The sequence below is a fragment of the Taudactylus pleione genome, unplaced genomic scaffold (genome assembly GCF_031769625.1).
Source record: "Taudactylus pleione unplaced genomic scaffold, aTauple2 ptg000065l, whole genome shotgun sequence".
Lineage (NCBI taxonomy): Eukaryota > Metazoa > Chordata > Amphibia > Anura > Myobatrachidae > Taudactylus > Taudactylus pleione.
In genome coordinates, this window is record NW_028284467.1 from 12,823,043 (window position 1) to 12,843,283 (window position 20,241).

General features: G+C 38.3%; 1 protein-coding gene across 1 annotated transcript in view; it reads right to left on the reverse strand.

Moving 5' to 3' along the window:
• Positions 1 to 20,241, reverse strand: part of SCN8A (sodium voltage-gated channel alpha subunit 8) — a 181,112-nt gene that overhangs the window by 119,992 nt on the left and 40,879 nt on the right. The window contains exons 2-5 of the mRNA XM_088465943.1: positions 17,939 to 18,057; positions 15,003 to 15,092; positions 12,437 to 12,565; positions 6,923 to 7,014 (exon numbers count right to left, since the gene is read on the reverse strand). Of these exons, the coding sequence (XP_088322069.1) occupies positions 6,923 to 7,014; positions 12,437 to 12,565; positions 15,003 to 15,092; positions 17,939 to 18,057 (430 nt within the window). The remainder of the gene's footprint in view (positions 1 to 6,922; positions 7,015 to 12,436; positions 12,566 to 15,002; positions 15,093 to 17,938; positions 18,058 to 20,241) is intronic.

A 20,241-nucleotide genomic window follows, 5' to 3' on the forward strand; every position in this document is an offset into this window, starting at 1 on the left:
AACGAAACTAGACTCACGGGTGCGCCTATACCATATTTACAAGGAACACACCATAACTATGCCCAATAACTTCATCTGCTGCTCAACCTTCCGCTCCCCCCACAAATGGCACCATCTAACGCGATATCCTGCTTTGTAAATTACCTCCACTCTTTCTAATAGTCTCCGGTTAATTAACCATACAAATTTTGCCTAACGCTCTGGTCTTACTTATGAGTTAAGGGGCCTATCCATTACACGACTTTTTGAACGTTCAAAGTCGTGTAATGGATAGCTGGCAAGGACCAGCGATGCGCGTGCACGCTGGGTCCTTGTCGACCCCGATTATCTGCCGAACATGCTGGTCAACTTGACGACGCTCGTCAGGTTCCACATGTTAGCAGATATGGAGGTCAGTCTCCTGCACTGAATGATGTTCAGTGAACGCCGTTCAGTGCGGGCACTGCACCCAGCAACCTGAAGGACTGAACGCTAGACGTTCAGTTTTTCAGGTCGCGTAATGGATAGGCCCCTTTACATTCAGTTCATGTAACAAAAGTTTAGTCTATTCCATGCTTGGTCTTTTCTTAACATCTTCTAAGAAAAAGTTTACAGCTGAAGACAAAAAAAGACTACTGCAGCACAATAACTGCAAATTGCAACTGAAACAAGATTAGCTGATAAATTATGTAATTATTAATTGACAAAAAAGATTATAATATGGGTATAACATGTTTGCCAAGTTTTCTTCAACTTTTCCTAAGATTGGTGCCACTTTGTACAGGCTTTTTACCATTGCTGTCTGCAATATACAATACGGTACTGGTCATGTGGAAGAAATTGCTGCAAAGACAGAATATAGATACTGTAGACAATGGTACCAAAGCTATCCTATTAGTGATGGTGCTAAGTGTGCGCACAGCATAAGCAAAACATGCGCATAAGTTAAAACATGCTAATGTAAAGTCAAAGCATCGCTTTATTTCTAATTGATTCAATGAATCTATAGAGAAATAATGGCCTTAACAGAAATGGAAGAAAAGGAAAGAAAAGAATGTTTCCTGTAATAAATGAATAACCTTAGTCTATATGCAGGTAACAGACTGATCTTTATGAAAACAGGCCGGAGCAATGCACATGGTCCTCATAATATAGCAGATAGTAGTGCATACTCTATTCTTCTATTCTTCTGTCATCCCTGTAAAGAACCTGTTTGTGCACTTCACTAGCATCTGTCCATAGAGATCAGTGAGTAAATGTGATCTCTCGCTTCCCATTCGCCTACCATAAAGAGAGGTCCATGTACTACTCTAAGCCTTGGAGAGTGATAAAGTAGACAAAGATAAAGCACCACCCAATCAGCTCCTGTCAATTTTCAAAAACAGCCTGTAAAGTGACAGGAGCTGATTGGCTGGTACTTTATCTCCGTCCACTTTATCTCTCTCCAAGGCTTAGTACATAAGCCCCATAGAATGGAGAAGAGAAGTATATAAATCACACACATGTGCAAAAGTCCAAAATTTTATTATTTTCAGCAAACAAATAAACAATAAAACAATTTTGAGGCTTAGAAACTATTTTGAAGAAAACTAAATAAAATGCCTTCTTTGATTCGTTTGTCAACAGTTCCTGTGCTATTTGTAAAATGTTATTTAGTAAGTCTTAAAGTGCATCTGTCACCTTAAAGGTTTAAGTACAGTATAAAAAAGAATTAAAATTTTATAAACATCTATATGCTATGTTATTTCTGTACAAACTGTACATTGTGTAATACGTTTGTGTAATATACATTAAATATGGTCATTTGCAGAACATATAAACTGGGACAGGCTGTGAATATGGATATAAGTAAATGTCATATTCCCACTGCACACTAGACAAAGGGATTATTCAATAAAATAATGCAAGTAGACCTATAGAAGATGATATCTGTTGGGGTGCACTGGTTTATTGCTCTTTCCACCTTGTGAAAGAAGTAAACCCTAAATACTTGGCAGCTTTCAAAAGAGGCAGTCAGTCAATTAACTTAAATAAAATGAAACATTTAATATATTACTACTTCATAATGACCAATCTCCTGTTTTACCTAGTCTGGGAGCAGTTAAACTTAACATTACAACGTCACATTGATGGGGTATACTGTAACAGCATTCCCATTGGTGACATTCATTATATATCTCATCAAAATGAGAGAGGTGAAGTTTGGGTGGCATGCCAAGGATTTTCCATATATCAGGGCTACTTTTATACATTAATGGCCAAATATCGCATGATTTGGTCCCCAATATAATTTTTTTTTAAAAATATGAAAGGGTATTTGCACCTGCAGAGTATCATGCTTTACCCAACAAATCCATAAAAGAAAAAACTTTTACATTTCCACTGCTACAAATAATACTGTAGGGGAGTCCTTCCTTGCCTAAGAATATGGATAGTAAGATCAAAGCTCTGTAGATATTGGATAGTTTTAGAACTTTAGCCAGGATTATATTTAGACCAAACATTTAAAGATTGGTCCAGGGTTACATCTTTGGCAGGTTCCAAATTCAGCATTTGGACTAATCTTGGAGCTATGTAATATTTTGGATTTGTTGAATGTTGTGTTTTTTTTTTTTTTTCTTTACATTGATTTATTTATTTTGAACTGAGAAAGTCTTACGACAGCATGTAGCTATTTTAAAGCTTTGCTTAACCAGGCTCCCTTCCTAATAAAATACATTTTTCTGGTAGGCCTAGGGCAATTGCATCTGTTCTATAAAATGGAAGGTTTGGGGGAAATTTGTTATCGTAAGTACAGCACAAGAGTGTGCAGTAGGTAAATAACAGACTCAGGGGTCTATTTACTAAGCAGTGTTAGGAGACAGAGTGAAAAGTGATAAGGAAGTGATAAGGTGCCAGCCAATCAGCTCCCAACTGTCATCTCACAGGCTGTGTTTGAAAAATGACTGTTGGGAGCTGATTGGCTGGCACCTTATCACTTCCTTATCACTTTTCACTCTGTCTCCTAACACTGCTTAGTAAATAGACCCCTCAGACCCAAGAGAAAGCCTACTATGTGCTATACACTGTGTAAGTTTACAGTATTCCTGGTGCATATGTGCTCAAGTAAGGGTCAGAAATCTATCAGCTGAATCATGAAAACTGCTATGAATGAATTCTGTCTGTGCACCTGCAATACATAGTTACTGTTAGTGCAAAATAAACTATACAGTTCTATTAAGAAACTGTTAATGTAAAATGTCTAACCCTATGTTATCTTGTATTGTAATATATATATATATATATATTTATTTTGTTATATATGTGTGTGAGTAGGTGACAGATCCACTTTAATTAAGTGATGTTGGATACCAACTCCTGTAGTCGAGCACTGAGCATACCACTGGGGATACGTTTTTGAAAAATTGTGCATCCGTAGCTGTATTAAGAGATGAGGTTACCCCACAACAATCAGTCTTTTGCTTTTGTTTTCTAAAATGGACATTAAAAACAACTGATTAGTTACTATGGGTTTGCAGTTACCCATGCGCTGGTTTGATAAATATCTCCTGATACGTTAAAAATGTGTGATGAAGAAATCCTTATAACTTAACCCACTAAATAATGTAATAGGGGACTTCTATTGACTTTGATCTGCAGTCAATATGTTCATAAATCTCAGCCACTGGAAATGCCATAGAAACGTAGACACAGAAGTGGCAGCTTCAGGAGACTTACACAGGTTTGGATGGTTGGCATTTCCAGAAATTTAATCCATAACCTACTGTATCTTTATCGTATAGGATTCAGTTTTATAAATACTGTATATCCCCAATATTATATAACAGCAAATGACTGAATGTTATCGGCAAATCATAGTATTTGTTTACGAAATACACCAATAATTACGTTTAATGAAATACTAGCTCATGGTTAGAATTTTAAAATTGGACTTAATCACAGTTACATGTAAAACAGTAAAGCAATCACAGCAATTAAATACATGCAAACTTAGCAGTCATCACAAACTAAGCATACTCATCCATGAGTGGGAGTCAAGCTGGGATTTCAGTATTTTCATGCAAATCATTTAAACTCCAAGGCTGAGCGCTTTCATGTCGTAAGTTTGTAAACACCAATGTTTACTACAAAACAATAATAATTTACCTAATTATGAAAGTAAAATAAATGTTAACTGTTGATTATGCCATGCATGGGAACATTTGGATATACCATTAATCTGAATTTCTATAATATTTTTCCAGCACATACAGCTTGCCACGGATCAGATTGGCAAGTACAAATATTCCAACTTATATATATATATATATATATATATATATATATTTATATATATATTTTTTTTTTAATTATTATTATTTTTTTTTTTCATTTTACATTTTTACATTTCATATGAGAATATTAGGCTTGAAAGTGTTCTATACCTACATATATTTCACACTGTATTACATTCGATCAGAGAAGATTTGCTGGGTTAAGGGGAGTAATAACGCCATGAACATGCAGGTGACATACTTGTAGATATAGTTATAATAATTGTAGATATATTATAGATATAATATGTGCACTACAAAATAGCAGGGGGGTGGGGAAGGGGTTATCTATTCAACATTCCAATAACAAAACAAAACAATTAACAAAAATATTTCAAACCCATCAATTTAGCCTAATATTTCACTATCTAGATCCTCATAGTAGGCTGGTACCAAATGTGTGCTGTACTTTTATACAATACTTGATATTGTTATGTACGAGAGAAACAGATATTTATCGCTCTCATTTACATATCTTTTTATTTTCAATTTTGACATTTTGATTATTTCTTACCCAGGGCAGATCACCAGGAGTGAGTTTATTATAAGATACAGAAATGTGGAATCTTTTCTAATGAAATACAATGTAATATGAATTCCATTTAATTTAACATCTCTATAAAAAATGGTAATTTGAGGATACTTTTCAATAAATTGGGCATTTTATTAAAAACACTTTTTTGTGGGGGACCATGACATGGCACACAACTAAAACAGCCCAAAAAGCCGTGACCCACTGACTCAATCAAAGGTTATTGCTGAACTATACACTGTGAACTTATGTCTATAGCAAACTGCATGCCGATCTCTGATGATGTGTAAATAGTCATGCAATACCTTCATATTATATAGGATTACTGGACATTAGAAAACAAGCAGCGCTGACTGTAGCTGGTGTGCTGGAAATAATGCAAGATCACTATAAGCAGTGCAATAAAGTTGTACGCCATCTGGGGTATTGAAGCCATTGTTTGATACTATTAATTTTCTGCCATGTAAATCTGATTTTACCTGTATAAAAAAGCCAATGATTTTCTGAGCCATGCAACAAATGTGTATCTTCTTAACATTAGGCTTGGCAGTCTTGGTGTTTCAGAGGTTGAATTAGCATGTGAAACATATGCATGGTGACATTTGGGCACAGGGACATGTGGATATCTTGAAAGGCGTTGCTAAAAACAGCAACTCGGGTTGAAGAAAACAATTTTCCAAATTACGTGAAAGTCATTGGAGGTCATTTTTGACAGAGTGCTACAAAGCAACAAAAAAAAATCCCATTTGTCCTCGTGCCCTGCAAACTACTGTGTTCCTGCACACAGGATGATGCCATCACATACACCTGAGTTCCAGAGCAGAGGTGCACAGAAACTTGTGTAGTTGTGTTATAAGTATTTACCCTTCTTTTTAATTTTTCTGTTTTATTTTTGTATTTTTTTTATTTAAAAAAACCTTCTTTAGAGTCCATCATTAAGCTCTTAATTAAGGGCCTGATTCAGAGATGTATGTTCATCTGACAATGAACGCACATCTCTGATGGTCAAGGGTCCTACAAACTCGCTCACAGACCCCCCAAGCCGTAGCATGATTGACATGGGGGGGTGGAGCAGAAACGGGGGCTTGTTGACAGTTTTCTGGGAGAGATGAGGCCAGGGTCTGCGATGGCAGACGCAGATTCCTGGCCTCTTAAGTGACCAGCACCCGGTCAGGCTGCGGAAAGCTTCAGCTCCTGCAGCCTGACGAAAGGAGCAACCACAGCGGCCATTGGTTGTGATGGTGATCCCAGCCTGTGGCGTCGGACACAGTGCTGGGGTAGCAAATGTAGCAAGGAGGTGTCTGATACTTCCTTCTGCATTTGTATCTGAGATGGATGGTTTTGCACAGCCACTTGTGTGCGGCTCTTCCAATCCGTCCATCTCTGAATCTGGCTCTAAATCCGCCAAGGGGAAAACAGCAGTCTATAATTATTACTAATTTCAGATGTTTTATTCCCCTAGGATGCAAATATGACTGAATGCCACAAAAGCATCTGTCCCCTAAGAAAAGTTGTCTTAAAGTTATCCCATCTCCACTTTCTTATAACTCACTTAAAGTAACTCCAATACCCAAAATATTTTTATATTGTCATGCAAATTTTTATTTATTATGCACAATTCACCCTATATACTGCATAATATTATCTAAAAAAGTGATCACAAAGACAGTCTCAGGTCTGGGCAAAAAATGTTTTTGTTGCGCTGAAAGACTCTGCTCATAAACAACCATCCAGTTATCCAAGGGGGCAGTGTGACATGCATTTGCCATTCAACTTCCTGTTATCAAGAGGAGGGCAGACTGCAAAGCCTGTCAAAAATGTATTTGTACCATTTTTGAAAAGAAACTGAATAACGTCTGTGAAAGATCAGCCTTAGTGTTTAAATTGTTTCTCACCTGGAATGACAGAGATAGTTTTCAAAGCTCGGAGAACTCTGAATGTTCTCAGCGCTGAGACATTCCCAAGGTCCACAAACTCTGTCACATATCTGCAATAAGGGAGGTCACACACAAACACAATGACAAAACACAAAACAGCTACACAGGAAGTACGTCACAGGCCCTAACCAACACCTAACATCAACTGCAGTCCACCTTACCTGGTATTACAGATATAGTTTTCAAAGCTCTCAGAACTCTGAAAGTGCGTAGAGCTGAAACATTGCCTAGGTTTACAAACTCTGTTATATACCTGCAGAATCAAATCAGAGTTACTTGTAATGTTGTAGATGGTTTTAGAGAAGATCAACAATACCCACTTTGCTCCCAGGGGCTCATTAAAGGACTGCTATATTTAAAATGCAAGCCACCTTATAGAAAAGAGCTAGTATATTTATATTGTTATTTATATATACATGTAAATGTCTCCATACCTTATCAGAACATTATATTTGTGATATTCACATTTGCTGTCTCACTGTGTGCTAGCTATTGTTCCCTGTTAGTTTCTGCAATCAGTAGTTAAATGTCACTTGCTGAGTCTGCAGGCACTACATTAGAGAATGGAGAGGCTGCATTCATAGGAATACTGGATCAGCCCAAAAACTGGTGCATCCCCCGTCACTACCACTGTATACGGGTGATTGGTACATTTTAAATGAAGCACTTCTGATTTGTGAACACATTTTTATTAGCTTTATTAAAAAGAAAATCAACTGAATCAGAATTGGAGTTACAATGCATATGCTCAAACTTTGATGAATTGACCTGTATAACTGCAATAGAAAATATTAAATTCTGTCTAATAATGCCTTTAAAAAAAAAAGGACAGAATATTTTATGCATATACAGTTGGACATAAACGCAAGTTGCATTTTTTTTCGAGCAGCAACTTGCACTATTTTTATTAAGTGCGTAAGCACATTTGCAGCTAATTTCACACTTAAGTTGGACTCTTAAGGATGCAGTTCCGGAGGTTGCAGGGGGCATGTAGACGTAGCCAGGGCAAGTGTAAGCACAGCCAAAGTACAGTTAATTGTAATGGTTCAAGTTGCAAACTGATGATGATGATGACAGCTGCAGGCTGCATTTGATTGGCCGAACATGACTATCACACACTTAATAAAGGAACCACAGTGAAACTGCAACAACTGTATCAAATAAAGTATGCTTCATATTGTGTGTGGGAAGGCTGCCCTTATATTTGTGAATGTTGTCATAGAAAAAAATCTTATCTAGAAAATGAATTGGTCTGTTTGTTAGTTTGTTTTTTGTTTGTTTGTCTGGTTATGCATTCGGACACTCCTGCACCGATTGGGTTAAAACCAATGCGAGGTGGTCCAGTTGGATCCTGGACAGGTTTTAGGGGGTTAGGGTCCCGGTCGGACCTCCCGTTTGTGTATGCTGGCCAGAACTTTGACCCAGAGAGCCTGTTATGAGCCTTCCACTGAATGGATTTGGATAAAAACTTCACAGAGTGGTAACATTGGATCCCAGAAGACATAATAGGAGGTTGAGGTCCCGGTTAGACGTCCTGCTGGTATATGCTGGGCAGAACTTTGACCCGGGGATGCTGGGCAGAACTTTGACCCAGGGAGCCTATTTTGGGCCTTCCACTTAATGGATTCAATGAAAACTTCACAGAGGGGTGGCAAATGGTCTGGGATGCCTAATGGAGTGATTGGGGTCTGAGTTGGACCTCACAGTGAAGTGTGCCGAGGCAGAACCTTGACCCAGGGAGCCTGTTCTAGGCCTTCCACTGAATGGATTTGGATGACAGTACATAATAAAACTTAATAACTTGAAGATTTAAACCGGGCAACGCCGGGTACTTCAGAGAGTATATACAAATATTTGCGTCTTGTTTCATTAGCATTTCACATACTCCAAGGCACTTGCGTACTTATGAACTGCACTTTATTGCCAATTACTGTGATGTGTGAACTGCGATTTCAGCCTAGCACCCCTAAGCCACACCTTCTGTCATATTCCTGGCACATCTGATCATGGTACATGCAAGGGGAGGGAACCGCATTTGCTAACTTGCGTATGCGCCCAACTCTAAGCAATTGGCAAAAATTATCATTTTTCAGACACATTTTGCAGTTATTATTGTTTCTAACTATGAATATGGCAAACAATGTACCAGATTTTCTTTTAACTTTAATAGTAGCTCTATCTGCAGAAACCAATCAACTTAGGAATGTTTTTCCCCATACTGCTGGAGAGCAGAAAGGTTACCGCTATCCCATGGGGCTCTAAGTTTACCTTAATATGATCGATTGAACATATGTAGCAACTGTTAAGTTGAGATAGTGGTAAGTACCCAGGAGACTCTTTTCTGTAGTCCTCAGTAAGGGGTATATTTACTAATGGGCGGGTATTTAGGTGTGGAGTTAATGCCTAAAGCAACCAATCAGATTCTAATTATTTCTCTAGCACTTAGAAGATAATAGCTAGAATCTGATTGGTTGCTATGGGCAACAACTCCACTTCTAAAAACCCGCACTTAAATATACTCCTAAGGACCGTATCCAATTAGCTGCGGTTGGGCGAAAAGTTTACACTTGTGCGAACTTTTCACCAAAAATGTGTATCATGCTATCCTTTTCGCATATGCGAATTTGCGCAGCTAAAAGCAAGTGAAAACCCCCTAATTTGGGCTAAAAATGTGGGGCGTTGGTTCAGAACCCCTTGGAAAACCCCTCTAATGACTAATTAGGCAAAAATATATTTTTTCATTAACTTATTTCCCCCTAATAATGACATGTCATTTTTGGGGTAAAAAATTAAGAAGTGTTGGAAAATGGGTTTTAAGTAGTGTGGCAGGTTATTTAGGGGGCTGTATGGATGGGACATGTGTTTTTGGGATTGCAGGTGGCTGCAGCAGGTGTATTTCTTAACTTAATTTAAAAGCACCCTAAAATTACACAAAAAACATACTTGCACCCATTTTTATGTACCCCTAATTTAACTGCAGCATTTATTTTGGCCAAAAAAAAAGCTTTCCATCATTTTCCCACTGTTAAAGAAAAATGCATATAACCGCCATTTGACACAATTTTAAAACGCCAAACCCTGTGATTTTGCCCAATAATACACTTCTAAACTATTGCCCAATGTTGGTTTAATTTTTTGGGGGGGTACAGGCTCATTTCTCCATTTTTAATCGCACTTTACATCGCATTTTTTGGTGGCGAATGCTGCATCGCGTCTTTTGCAATAGAATTGCCCAAAAACCTGCATATGCAATAGTGATAAAAGGTGACACATTCGGGCAAAGGGTGCGAACAGTTTGCACATGTGAAAACTTAACTATTTCACGTCTAATTGGATACGGCCCTAAGGGGCATATTTACCATAATCCGCATCTCAGATGCGTATTGGCTGTGTTAAATTAGCCCAATATCGCAATGCGATATTTGAATACATCACAAGGATGGAATGGCTATGTAATACCGGTTAACCCTGCTATGCTGCCTAAATCTAACACTCCCCCCCCCCCCCGTGGCTAACTGGTAACACGCCCCCGGCCTACCTCGTTCTGGAGCATGTCTGTATTCCAGCATCAGGATTATGATAGGCATTGGTATTTCGACGCCTATCTTAAGTCCCATGTCAGGCTTCCATCATCGAGAGTCAGATCGGCAGCATGCTGTCCGCCAGTCTGCTAACTACATCCCCACATGGATGTATGAAAATCGCATGCAGGTACAGAGCTTGCGATAAAGCTCTATCCCTGCTAATCCACTGCACACACTTTTCACTGTATTTTCTGCAAAAAATACAGTGAGTATATGTCCGTGCATGCAATACCGCGACTACACTCCCCAGATCTCTCTGGGACTCTGGTCAGCTGGTCTCCGGGCCCCTGCACTGTGACCTCGGTCAGCTGTTCTATGTGAAGATCGCGTTATTATCACAGGGATTTCCCACTTATTTTTTTACAATTTTTAGTATTTAGTATTTTTAGTAAATCTCAGGCAGATCACATTTCCCATTACAAGTATGGGAAGTGCAATCTGCATACTAAAAATATGCGAATTAATGGTCATAGAGTAGTTTTTTATGAAAACTATTCTAATTGTCCTTTAATAAATTTATGTGATACTAAAATAATGTGAAAAAGGTGTGAAAATACCCTTTTTCAAATTTTTTTTGCAAAAATAATATTGATAAATAGGTCCTTAAGTCAAATTGCTCAACACCAATAAATCACCGAGTAGGGTGTCTGCAAACACTTGTGTCTCACATCACAAACTGTTTGTGAAGAACTGATGAGTAGATTAGTGAGATATGTTGTCCTAAATTCGAAGAGGAATCTACAGTATACTGTATCTACCTGCAAAGATTCTGTGAAAAAAAAGTGAAATCTATAATATACTAGTGTGTTACATACTGGCTTCAAGCTAAAACAGCTTAAAACATCTAGAATGTATGATCTGCTCTTTAAGAAAAATATTACTATTATTAAAAATGATGCTTTTACTAAATAATTACATTTGCACTAAACTGTTGTCAACCACTGAAAATGTGGTCAGTGATCTACCGACTACCACAGATCACAGTGTTCCTTTAACACAAATGCTGTAGTAGTGATGATAATGGCTATTTAATCTTTTTTTACAGAAACTACAATTAGAAAATAATGACCTGATACAATATACAAAACAGGAATTTGCCAAAATGGCTATATTTATATTTAGAATTATTATACATAATTACACTCAGTCTATAGGTCATTTAGGAGTATGCAAAGTATAAGTGCAATGCATTTCATTGTGTGCAAATATTATTTATGGACCTCACGCATTTTCCTTTCGGGAAATGGCCCAGTGTTATTACTCTGCTCTTATGTTTGCAAGATTCCAGGTTAGCCTGGAAAATGTGAATGTTAAAAACAATAAAAATGTCACTTTAGAGTCCTGTTTTCCACTTTTGGGGCAACATTCATTCATTTCTAATTTTTTCTAAATTTTCTCATAAAATGCTGCTTATCACGTTCTAGATTTACAGTGTTCATCATGAGAAAGAGGGGTCGTGAGGACTGTCCTTATCACTTCAGTGTCTGAATGTTTTTGTTACATGTGTATTTCATACCTCCAGGGATGTGTGTGTGTCTGCGGTGTGCTCCTTGCGTGACATTATAGTCGCTGTGGCACCACCTTGTTGGGAAATTTTACCTGAAAAACTTTTTTTTTTTAATGCCACATACCGGGGAGGTACCTGCCCCCGTTGCATGTGGTGGAATTCCTCCCAACCCCCTGAAAATTGAGAAAGTCCCTAAATCAGGAAGGTTGGGAAGTATGGTAGTTGTATGCTATTACAGTAAAAGGTACTTTACTGAAAAAAAATGCACAGGGATAATAAAAAAAAGATGTCCCATCAAAACTGTAGGATGACCCCAGATTATTGGCAACTACGGGCCACATAAAAATGAAAACAAAAAAACTCCATAAGACTGCATGATGTCATGAAATAACGTGTGCGCTGAGGGGACACTTTTTACATGCACATGACTCTCACTGTCTTGCTCATTTACATATGTAGGAATATTAAACAATAGAACGCTGTACTTCATTATTTTCTGCATTTATCACATTTGTTCATTTTCTAGTGTCACATTTATATAACAAGAACAAGCTTGACATCATAATAAAAATGAAGAAACTTACGCCATCATAATAACGCTGAAATCTAACCAATTCCATGGATCACGCAAAAATGTAAAACCGTCTATACAAAAACCTCTTGCAATGATTTTCACAAGTGATTCGAATGTATAAATTCCAGTAAAGGTATACCTGTGAAAAGCAAACCATAAACATGAAACATCACCCAGGCAAAACACATATTACATTATTATAGAGGGCAATAATTATGGAAAGGGTTCCCTTTCTGCATAACACCCCTCTGCTTGGAGGTCATTTGTACAAGGAGAGAGACACTGGGCCAGATTCATGGCAGCGCATTATACCGATGTTCACATCGTTTACTGATTTTTTGCAACTACGCATGCAAAAAGTCCCTAAAAACTTGGTGCATACATTACATAGGGGGCGATTCAATTCAGCACGAAGACCCCAGAGCTTTTCAATTTACCATGCTATTAGTCCGGCTAAAGATTTGTTTCCTCCACCCTGAGGGTGCGAGCAGAAATCCGACTAAAGTGCCGGCCGCAATGCTGTTTTTCAGCTTAGCGTGGTGCTAACAACATCGCGGCACTAAAATGCCGGTTAGCGCGCCTAAACACCCAGCTTAAGGGGGGGCTAACCGGCATCTGCCGACTAAGTGCCGGGCACGGGGGAAACAACTAAATAGCTCCAGGAACTCTTTCCTGGCGCTATTCACATCACATTCACATTGCATTGCCCAAATAGAGTGCATGCACAAAGGCGCTTTTGTGATAGAGACTAACGGTATCAGAAAACTTGTGGAATAGCGATGGATGGACGTTCCTGTGCGGTGACTGGGAGGTGGTGCACGCAAAAATGGTCCATTTAATGGGCATGTTATGGGAGTGTTGCAGGCATGTCACTGAAAGCGGCTGCGTACATTAGAGGTCATAAGGCCTGATTCACTATGGATCGCAATACTGCGTATGCACACAGTTCAACTGCGATAGCATGCCAATCCACTGCCGACCACCCCCCTTCACCACCCACAAACGGCACTACTTATCAATAACTGCGTAGCAGCTGCGATCGCAGTGGCTGGTTCGCGTACGCGCACTGCGATGCCTTCGCTTGCGCAGAACGCAACAATCGGTCGTTTGCGTGCGTATTAGCAACTGCGATCCAAGCTGAATCAGGCCCACAGTCAGATGGAGGAACTGCACCTGCCATAGGGCTGGTGCAAGTTTCGGTGGTGCGACCGATGGTGGTGTCTAAGGACGCAGCAATCGGTATAACTGCGCGCAGACGCTGACAGTGTGTGCCTCAGTCCTTGCACATTCAGACGCACAGATGATAACAAGGGAAGGACTTTGATCAGCAGATCAGCATGTGCAAGTCGCAGACGGGCGGCCACCAGCAGACGCTGCTGCGTGCGCTTCTGCGTCCACCTCTGAAGCAGGCCCACTGTGTGCAGGGAATCCCTTCTTCTAGGTAGAGCACTTTACTGAAACAGGTCATCATATTTCAATACTACATTGTAATATTACTTATTTTAAAAACAATACAACGGAAGGGCACTGGGATAGTCTTTATTCAAAGCCTTAGGAGGAGATTTAATAAAGCTTGGAGAGAGATAAAATTGGAGATAAATAGCACCAACCAATCAGCTCCTAACTGTCATTTTTCACAGACTATAAAGTGACAGGAGCTGATTGCTATTTATCTCCAATTTTATCTCTCTCCAAGCTTTATTAAATCTCCCCCTTAAAGAGGATCTGTCACCATGAGGACTGTAAGACAAAGCTGCAGACCTGAGTGAGGACACCTACTGCTGCTTTTTTATAAAAATTTGCTTTTTTAAAAAAAAATACTTGTTATTACATGCAGATTAAGTTCCCTTCATTCAGCAGCTCGTGGGCTAAATAAAGTAATCTATATATTATTAAGAGAAGTGGCCAAAACAGCTGAACCCCTTGTAAACATGAGAACCCGAATTATACTGAAGAAATTCAGTGGCCAATGACAGCCACATGGGGGCTCTCACCCTGGTATCTGGTATAACGTACAGTACATGAAGGCAGGTTAAGTAACTACTGTATATCAGATAGCTGTCTAACACCATTGTGTAAATGCAACTGTATAAGGAAATTATGGATTGAAACACAGTTTAAAGAAAAAAATAAATAAGAATTAGCAGAAGGAAAATTAGTATTACAAAAAGTCATAAAAAGTAAATGCATGGTGATAGGTCCTCTTTACACTAGACTTTAGCTGATCAGATCTGCTGTAATATCTGCAGCAATAATAGTACATTGGCCCAACATTGCAGAGTGTGTGTCCCGTAATAACTTTCTGAAATCTACTATATCGCTATCAAGAATGCGGGTAAGCATGGCTGGCGGATGACCGTGGTCATCAGTGGGCGCTCATCTTCCAACTGCACTAATAGGCCCCACTGACACTGGAAGTGCTGCAGCCTTTTGCCAAAATGATGATAGTTCCACTCCAAGCTGGCGTGGCGTGATGACACATTTACTTACTCAAACGGACGCTGCCTTTGTTTACATAACAACTTACATGCAGAATATCTTATATATTAATAAGTGAATAAAATGACTGTACTTACTCCACTTGTTTAGACCAGTCTGGGGGATTACTAAAAGTCATGAATACGCAGTTGGTCAAAATAGTGCACATAATGATCATGCTAAATACTGTATGCTGTTGTCAAGGAAACATACCATTTATTAGGGGAAAAAGAACAAAATGTTAAGCATGATTTGAATACTGTACTGTAGCTCATCATATTCAGTAAGTTTTGTGGACAATAGTGTTGTTTTTTTTTTACTTTACATTACAAAAGCATAATTAATGATATATATATATATAGAGAGAGAGAGAGAGAGAGAGAGAGAGAGAGAGAGAGAGAGAGAGAGAGAGAGAGAGAGAGAGAGAGAGAGAGAGAGAGAGAGAACTTGCTAGCTTATCCTATCTCCACCTAATACTACTCCCTCTGGGTTCTACCAGCTTCCATTCCACTATTGATTATTAGATGATTATTTCAGTTACTGTCACCTTTCTGTCTGCTTGGCCATTTTCCATTGAGCTTTCTCATTAGTTGTTAGCATTACTACCTCACAGCACTGAAGGCATAAGTTCAATTCCCGATCATGGCCCATCTGTGTGGAGTTTGTTTGCTCTTTCGGTGTTTCCATGGTTTTCCTCAGATTATTCCAGTTTCCTCCCAAACTGGTTAATTGGCTTTTGACAAAAAAATGAACTCTGGTGTGTATGTGTCCGTGTCATAGGGAACATCGATTGTAAGCTCCCCTGCGCTATATAAAATAACATATTGTAAACATTGTGTAAAATAATAATTATCTTTATAATATATGTCTTTTTGACATTCCTTTTAAACTCTAGAGACTGTTGTACATTAATGTCACAAGAGATCAACAGTTTCTGAGATATTCAAACTACCCCATTTGGCTCCAACAATCATTCCATGGTCAAAGTCACTTAGATCACATTACTTACCCTATTCTGTTGCTTTGGTCAGACACCCTTGACCATGGCAGCATGCTTTTATGCATTCAATTGCTGGCACATAATTGGCTGACTAGATATTTGCATTAACGAGCAGATATACAGGTGTACTTAATATACTGACAACTGAATATTCGTATATTTCTGTGTGCTACTGAAGCATCAAAAAGGTGCCCCCTCTTTAAAAGGGATCGCCCACCTTTAGATGATTTTAATAAATTAGCTAGTCTATGCCTCATGCAATATTTACATGCAATATTTACATATACTAGTACTTTATCTTTCTATTTTACTGTAATGTTTACTATTTTACCTGTGATTGTCTGCTACAGTATGTCTTCATATATTCAGATAAAGTAATAAAGAAGTTACAGGAGGGCATATATAAGCCAGTAAAGCGATTTGATTAATGAATCAGGCCCTCAGGTAACAATATAATATATGAAATTGTATATTTATTTATCAGTGAGAGAGAGTGCTCGAGACACTGAGGGGTATATTGATTTATCTTGTCGGCGGTTCTGGCAACAAGATTTAAAACGGCAATGATATTAAAGGCAAAACCAGGTAAAAATTGCTGAAAATGGTTGGTTTTGACAAATGAATGTTCATTACCATTGCCCCCTTCAGTGTGAAAGTGTGAGAAACAGTGAGTGTGTTATTTGTTATTGCTTAGTATTCATAATTGTCAATACCCATTGCTATTCTTTGTAACTTAAAATCTATAGAACAAGAGCCCCTTGTGTCTCTCCAGCCTCTTGCCCACCTGTATCTCTCCACCGCCTCATGCCTCCCATGTCTCTCCATAGTCTTATGTCCCCCTTTGTGTTTCTCCACAGCGTCATGTCCCCCCAGCCTTATGTGCTTTCTGTGTCTCTCCTACCTATTGTCCACACGGCCGGTCGTTCCTGTATCAACGACCGGCCTCCACTCCACCTGTGGTTGTTTTTCTCATAGACGCTTCCTGGGACCTTATCTATCAATTCATGTCTTTTGTTTGAATAAATTTGTTTTTTACTGGATATTTTTCAGTGTCCACGTCTATCTGCTGTGGGAGCATCCCGAGGGAATAGTGACAAGCTGTCCCACAAAGATACCTTTATGAGATTGTCTACACCTTATCCCTTGTGAGTAAGGGTACGCTTTGCCTTACATTCACCCGATGAAGGTAGCATGTATGCATATTTATATGTAAAAGATACCTTTATATATGGACACCCTGTACCTTTAGTGTGAGTTGGGTACGACATATTTCTACAGTGCATGCCTATGTGTCGGTGTTAAACACTTTATGAACGAGTAACTACCTGCTATTGTGTGAAGAATGTCCTCCTGCATGTGAGGGGTGGAGAGCATTATCCACATTACTGCGACCATATTTTGAGAGTGTATATCTAGTATCAAAACATACTACACTATCATTATTTTTCTATGCTTATTTTTTATATACATGGAGAATTATTGAAAGAAGAAACAGAAGGAAAAGAAAACTTCTGAACACAGAGATACATGGAAATGTAAGTATCTATGTTTCGTAGCGCCATAATCCACTGTCTATTTTGTGTATTATCTTGTATTTTCAAGCTTTTTAGATGGTGCTTGCTGAGAGTGTGATTTAGGCTGCATTACGTGCGCATTTCAGAGTGTCCACAATTTCATTTGTTATATTACTATATTTGTAAACACGCTTGTTAATAGAATGCAGGATTGGTGCATCTACTTGGCGCTCGTCTATATGAGCCCGTAGAGCGCAGTGCACTTCCCATAGGTCACCAGTAGTGTGCAGCCATAATAAACCAGATTGCTACCAGGAAATGTTAGTGGTCTGGAGCTCAATTAGGAAAGACAGCTGTAATCTACAGTGGTGACTACAATAATTAGTTGTGAAGCATTTCTATAAAACTGGGGCATTAGTGTTTCCATATTGTGTCCATGATCCGATCTCCTTAAACATTTGATACTTATAACAACATAACAACATAAAAATAAACTGTAGGTAAATTAAAAAAAGGATATGAATGTATCAAAATTTTAATAGCTATTTTCCTTAATGGGTTAAAAGGAGTTAAAATATACAAGGCAGATGTGGCACTAAATCTGAAGATTGTTTTTCCTTTGTTTAGTACTATAAAGGTCTGCAGAGGGAAAAAAGAGAAAGATATAGGTTAGGATATTACAAACAAGATAATAAAAAACTTACCATTACCATTGTTACACAGTATATTATTTTAGCCTCTATAAAAGTAGGACTTCTTAACATAAACAAGCAAGCAAACAGTATACAAAATAATGGATTTCTTGATCACGTTAAATCATTACACAAACATTACATAACATGTCTAAGCGTTTCTGATTTTAAAACTGACTTACTGTAAGTGTAAAATTAGTTGTATTTCAGAATATCTGACACTAAGGGGTATATTTACTAAAGTGCTGGTTTTCAGAAGTGGAGATGCTGCCCATAGAAACCAATCAGATTCTAGCTATCATATTCTATAAGGTGCTAGATAAATGTTAAGTAGAATCTGATTGGTTGCTATGGGCAACATCTTCATTTCTAAAACCCACACTTTAGTAAATATATACCTATTCATATGTCCCACCATTAACAATTGTAAAAATGATGCAGTAACAATTGTAAAAATGATGCATGGCCACAACTGGAGGAACAAACACCACACCTGAATACCTAATTCTTCTTTCTGTATTAATTATTTAAGAATAAAATAAACCATACAGTTACGTTTTTCAGGATACTTGCAGAGTGGATTATTTCTTAAATGCAGAACAAAATGGCGGCACAGCTGTAAAGCAGGTACTTCCTGTATTGCAACATCACACATTTATTTTTCTGCTTTGCTTCGGTTTACTGCTGCAAGAAGGAATGGATTGTGGGAGAAAAACATTTCTCCATTGTGATAGGCAAGAATGGCTGAAAACAGTTTATACAAATTGCTGTATATAAAGTATGTAAAAATCCACAAATTTTTTATGCACAAATTAAAAAAATAAACGGATATATGCAGGGTGTTATTCTTATAAATGCGGGTGATAAAGATTGCACCTATGTACAGGTCTTCCATATTTCATCTTTAGTCAATCAAAACAAATTTAAGTTTACATAACCTTGGAGTTGGCAGTAATCAAAAATTGGACAATATTTTCAATGCCTTTTGCGTAAAACATTGGCATTTTATATAGAAAGCACATTTATAATAAGCTCTGTACACTATAACAAAAAGAAAACATATATCCCAATGACCCCTAATTATGAGTTATATAACAACGTGAAAAAAGCATGCCAGTCGATAATGGCAGCTTGAATATTTTTGGCTTATTATGTCTCTGCCTTAAAATAACAACACACACACACTTTCTCCAACACAATTGTTATTCTCTTATCAGTATTCTCCCCAGGGCCTTTTTTGATGGGCACTCCACCTGGCATTGCTTTTACACCGCCCGGCGCTGGCCTGGCTGGGTGCGTGGTGGGCTGCTGCTCTCCTCCTGTGATGGGGTTTGAGCGCTCTCAAGTCCTCGCCTCCACCATCTGCCTCATGGTGCCACCTGCTATGGGGAATTTCTGGGGAGAACACTGCATTATTTTATGAGGTTTTCAGCACACCTCTAAGTTTATAAACTTATTTTGGCAAAGTCGTCTTTACCTAATGTTTCAGGTCATTGTATATATTTTGTTTGGATTAACCCCTTGATGTACAGAACTACTTAATACAACACTTTATAAAAGAAAAATATATTGGAGGCTGGATCCAATGTATGCCAGGCACTCAGGAGATCCATGTTATAAGCACAAGTAATGTTTTTAACATTTGGTTTAATAGCAAAAGATCCATTTGTTCGTAGGTTTGATTTAAATAAAAAACAACTGTATTATATGGTAGATATGAACATTGTTTTCCTGGATGAATGAAAGTAGCAAAAAATAAATTATACCATATTCCACAAAATCATATCATACAGGCACAAGCAATGAAGAATGCATTATAAGCATCCGATTCTACACACCAGCATCCAATCAGTAGTGGCTTGCTAATGGTGGCAGATGTCACAGCAATAAGCGCATGTATATGCCCAGCACGCTGGCACCAGCAAGGGAAATGGCTGACAGGTCCAGATATGTCCCCCTTATACATCTTTGCTGCAGTAGCGTTAAAAAGCCCCTCTTGGAGTGCCAAATCCCGTGAGTCTCTGCTAGCGCTCGGCATCTTTTTTTGTGTCTTTTATTGACGAAAATGCATCTAATGTTGGCCATATACTAGTACGACCAGCATAAGATAAGATTCATCTTACGATTTCCC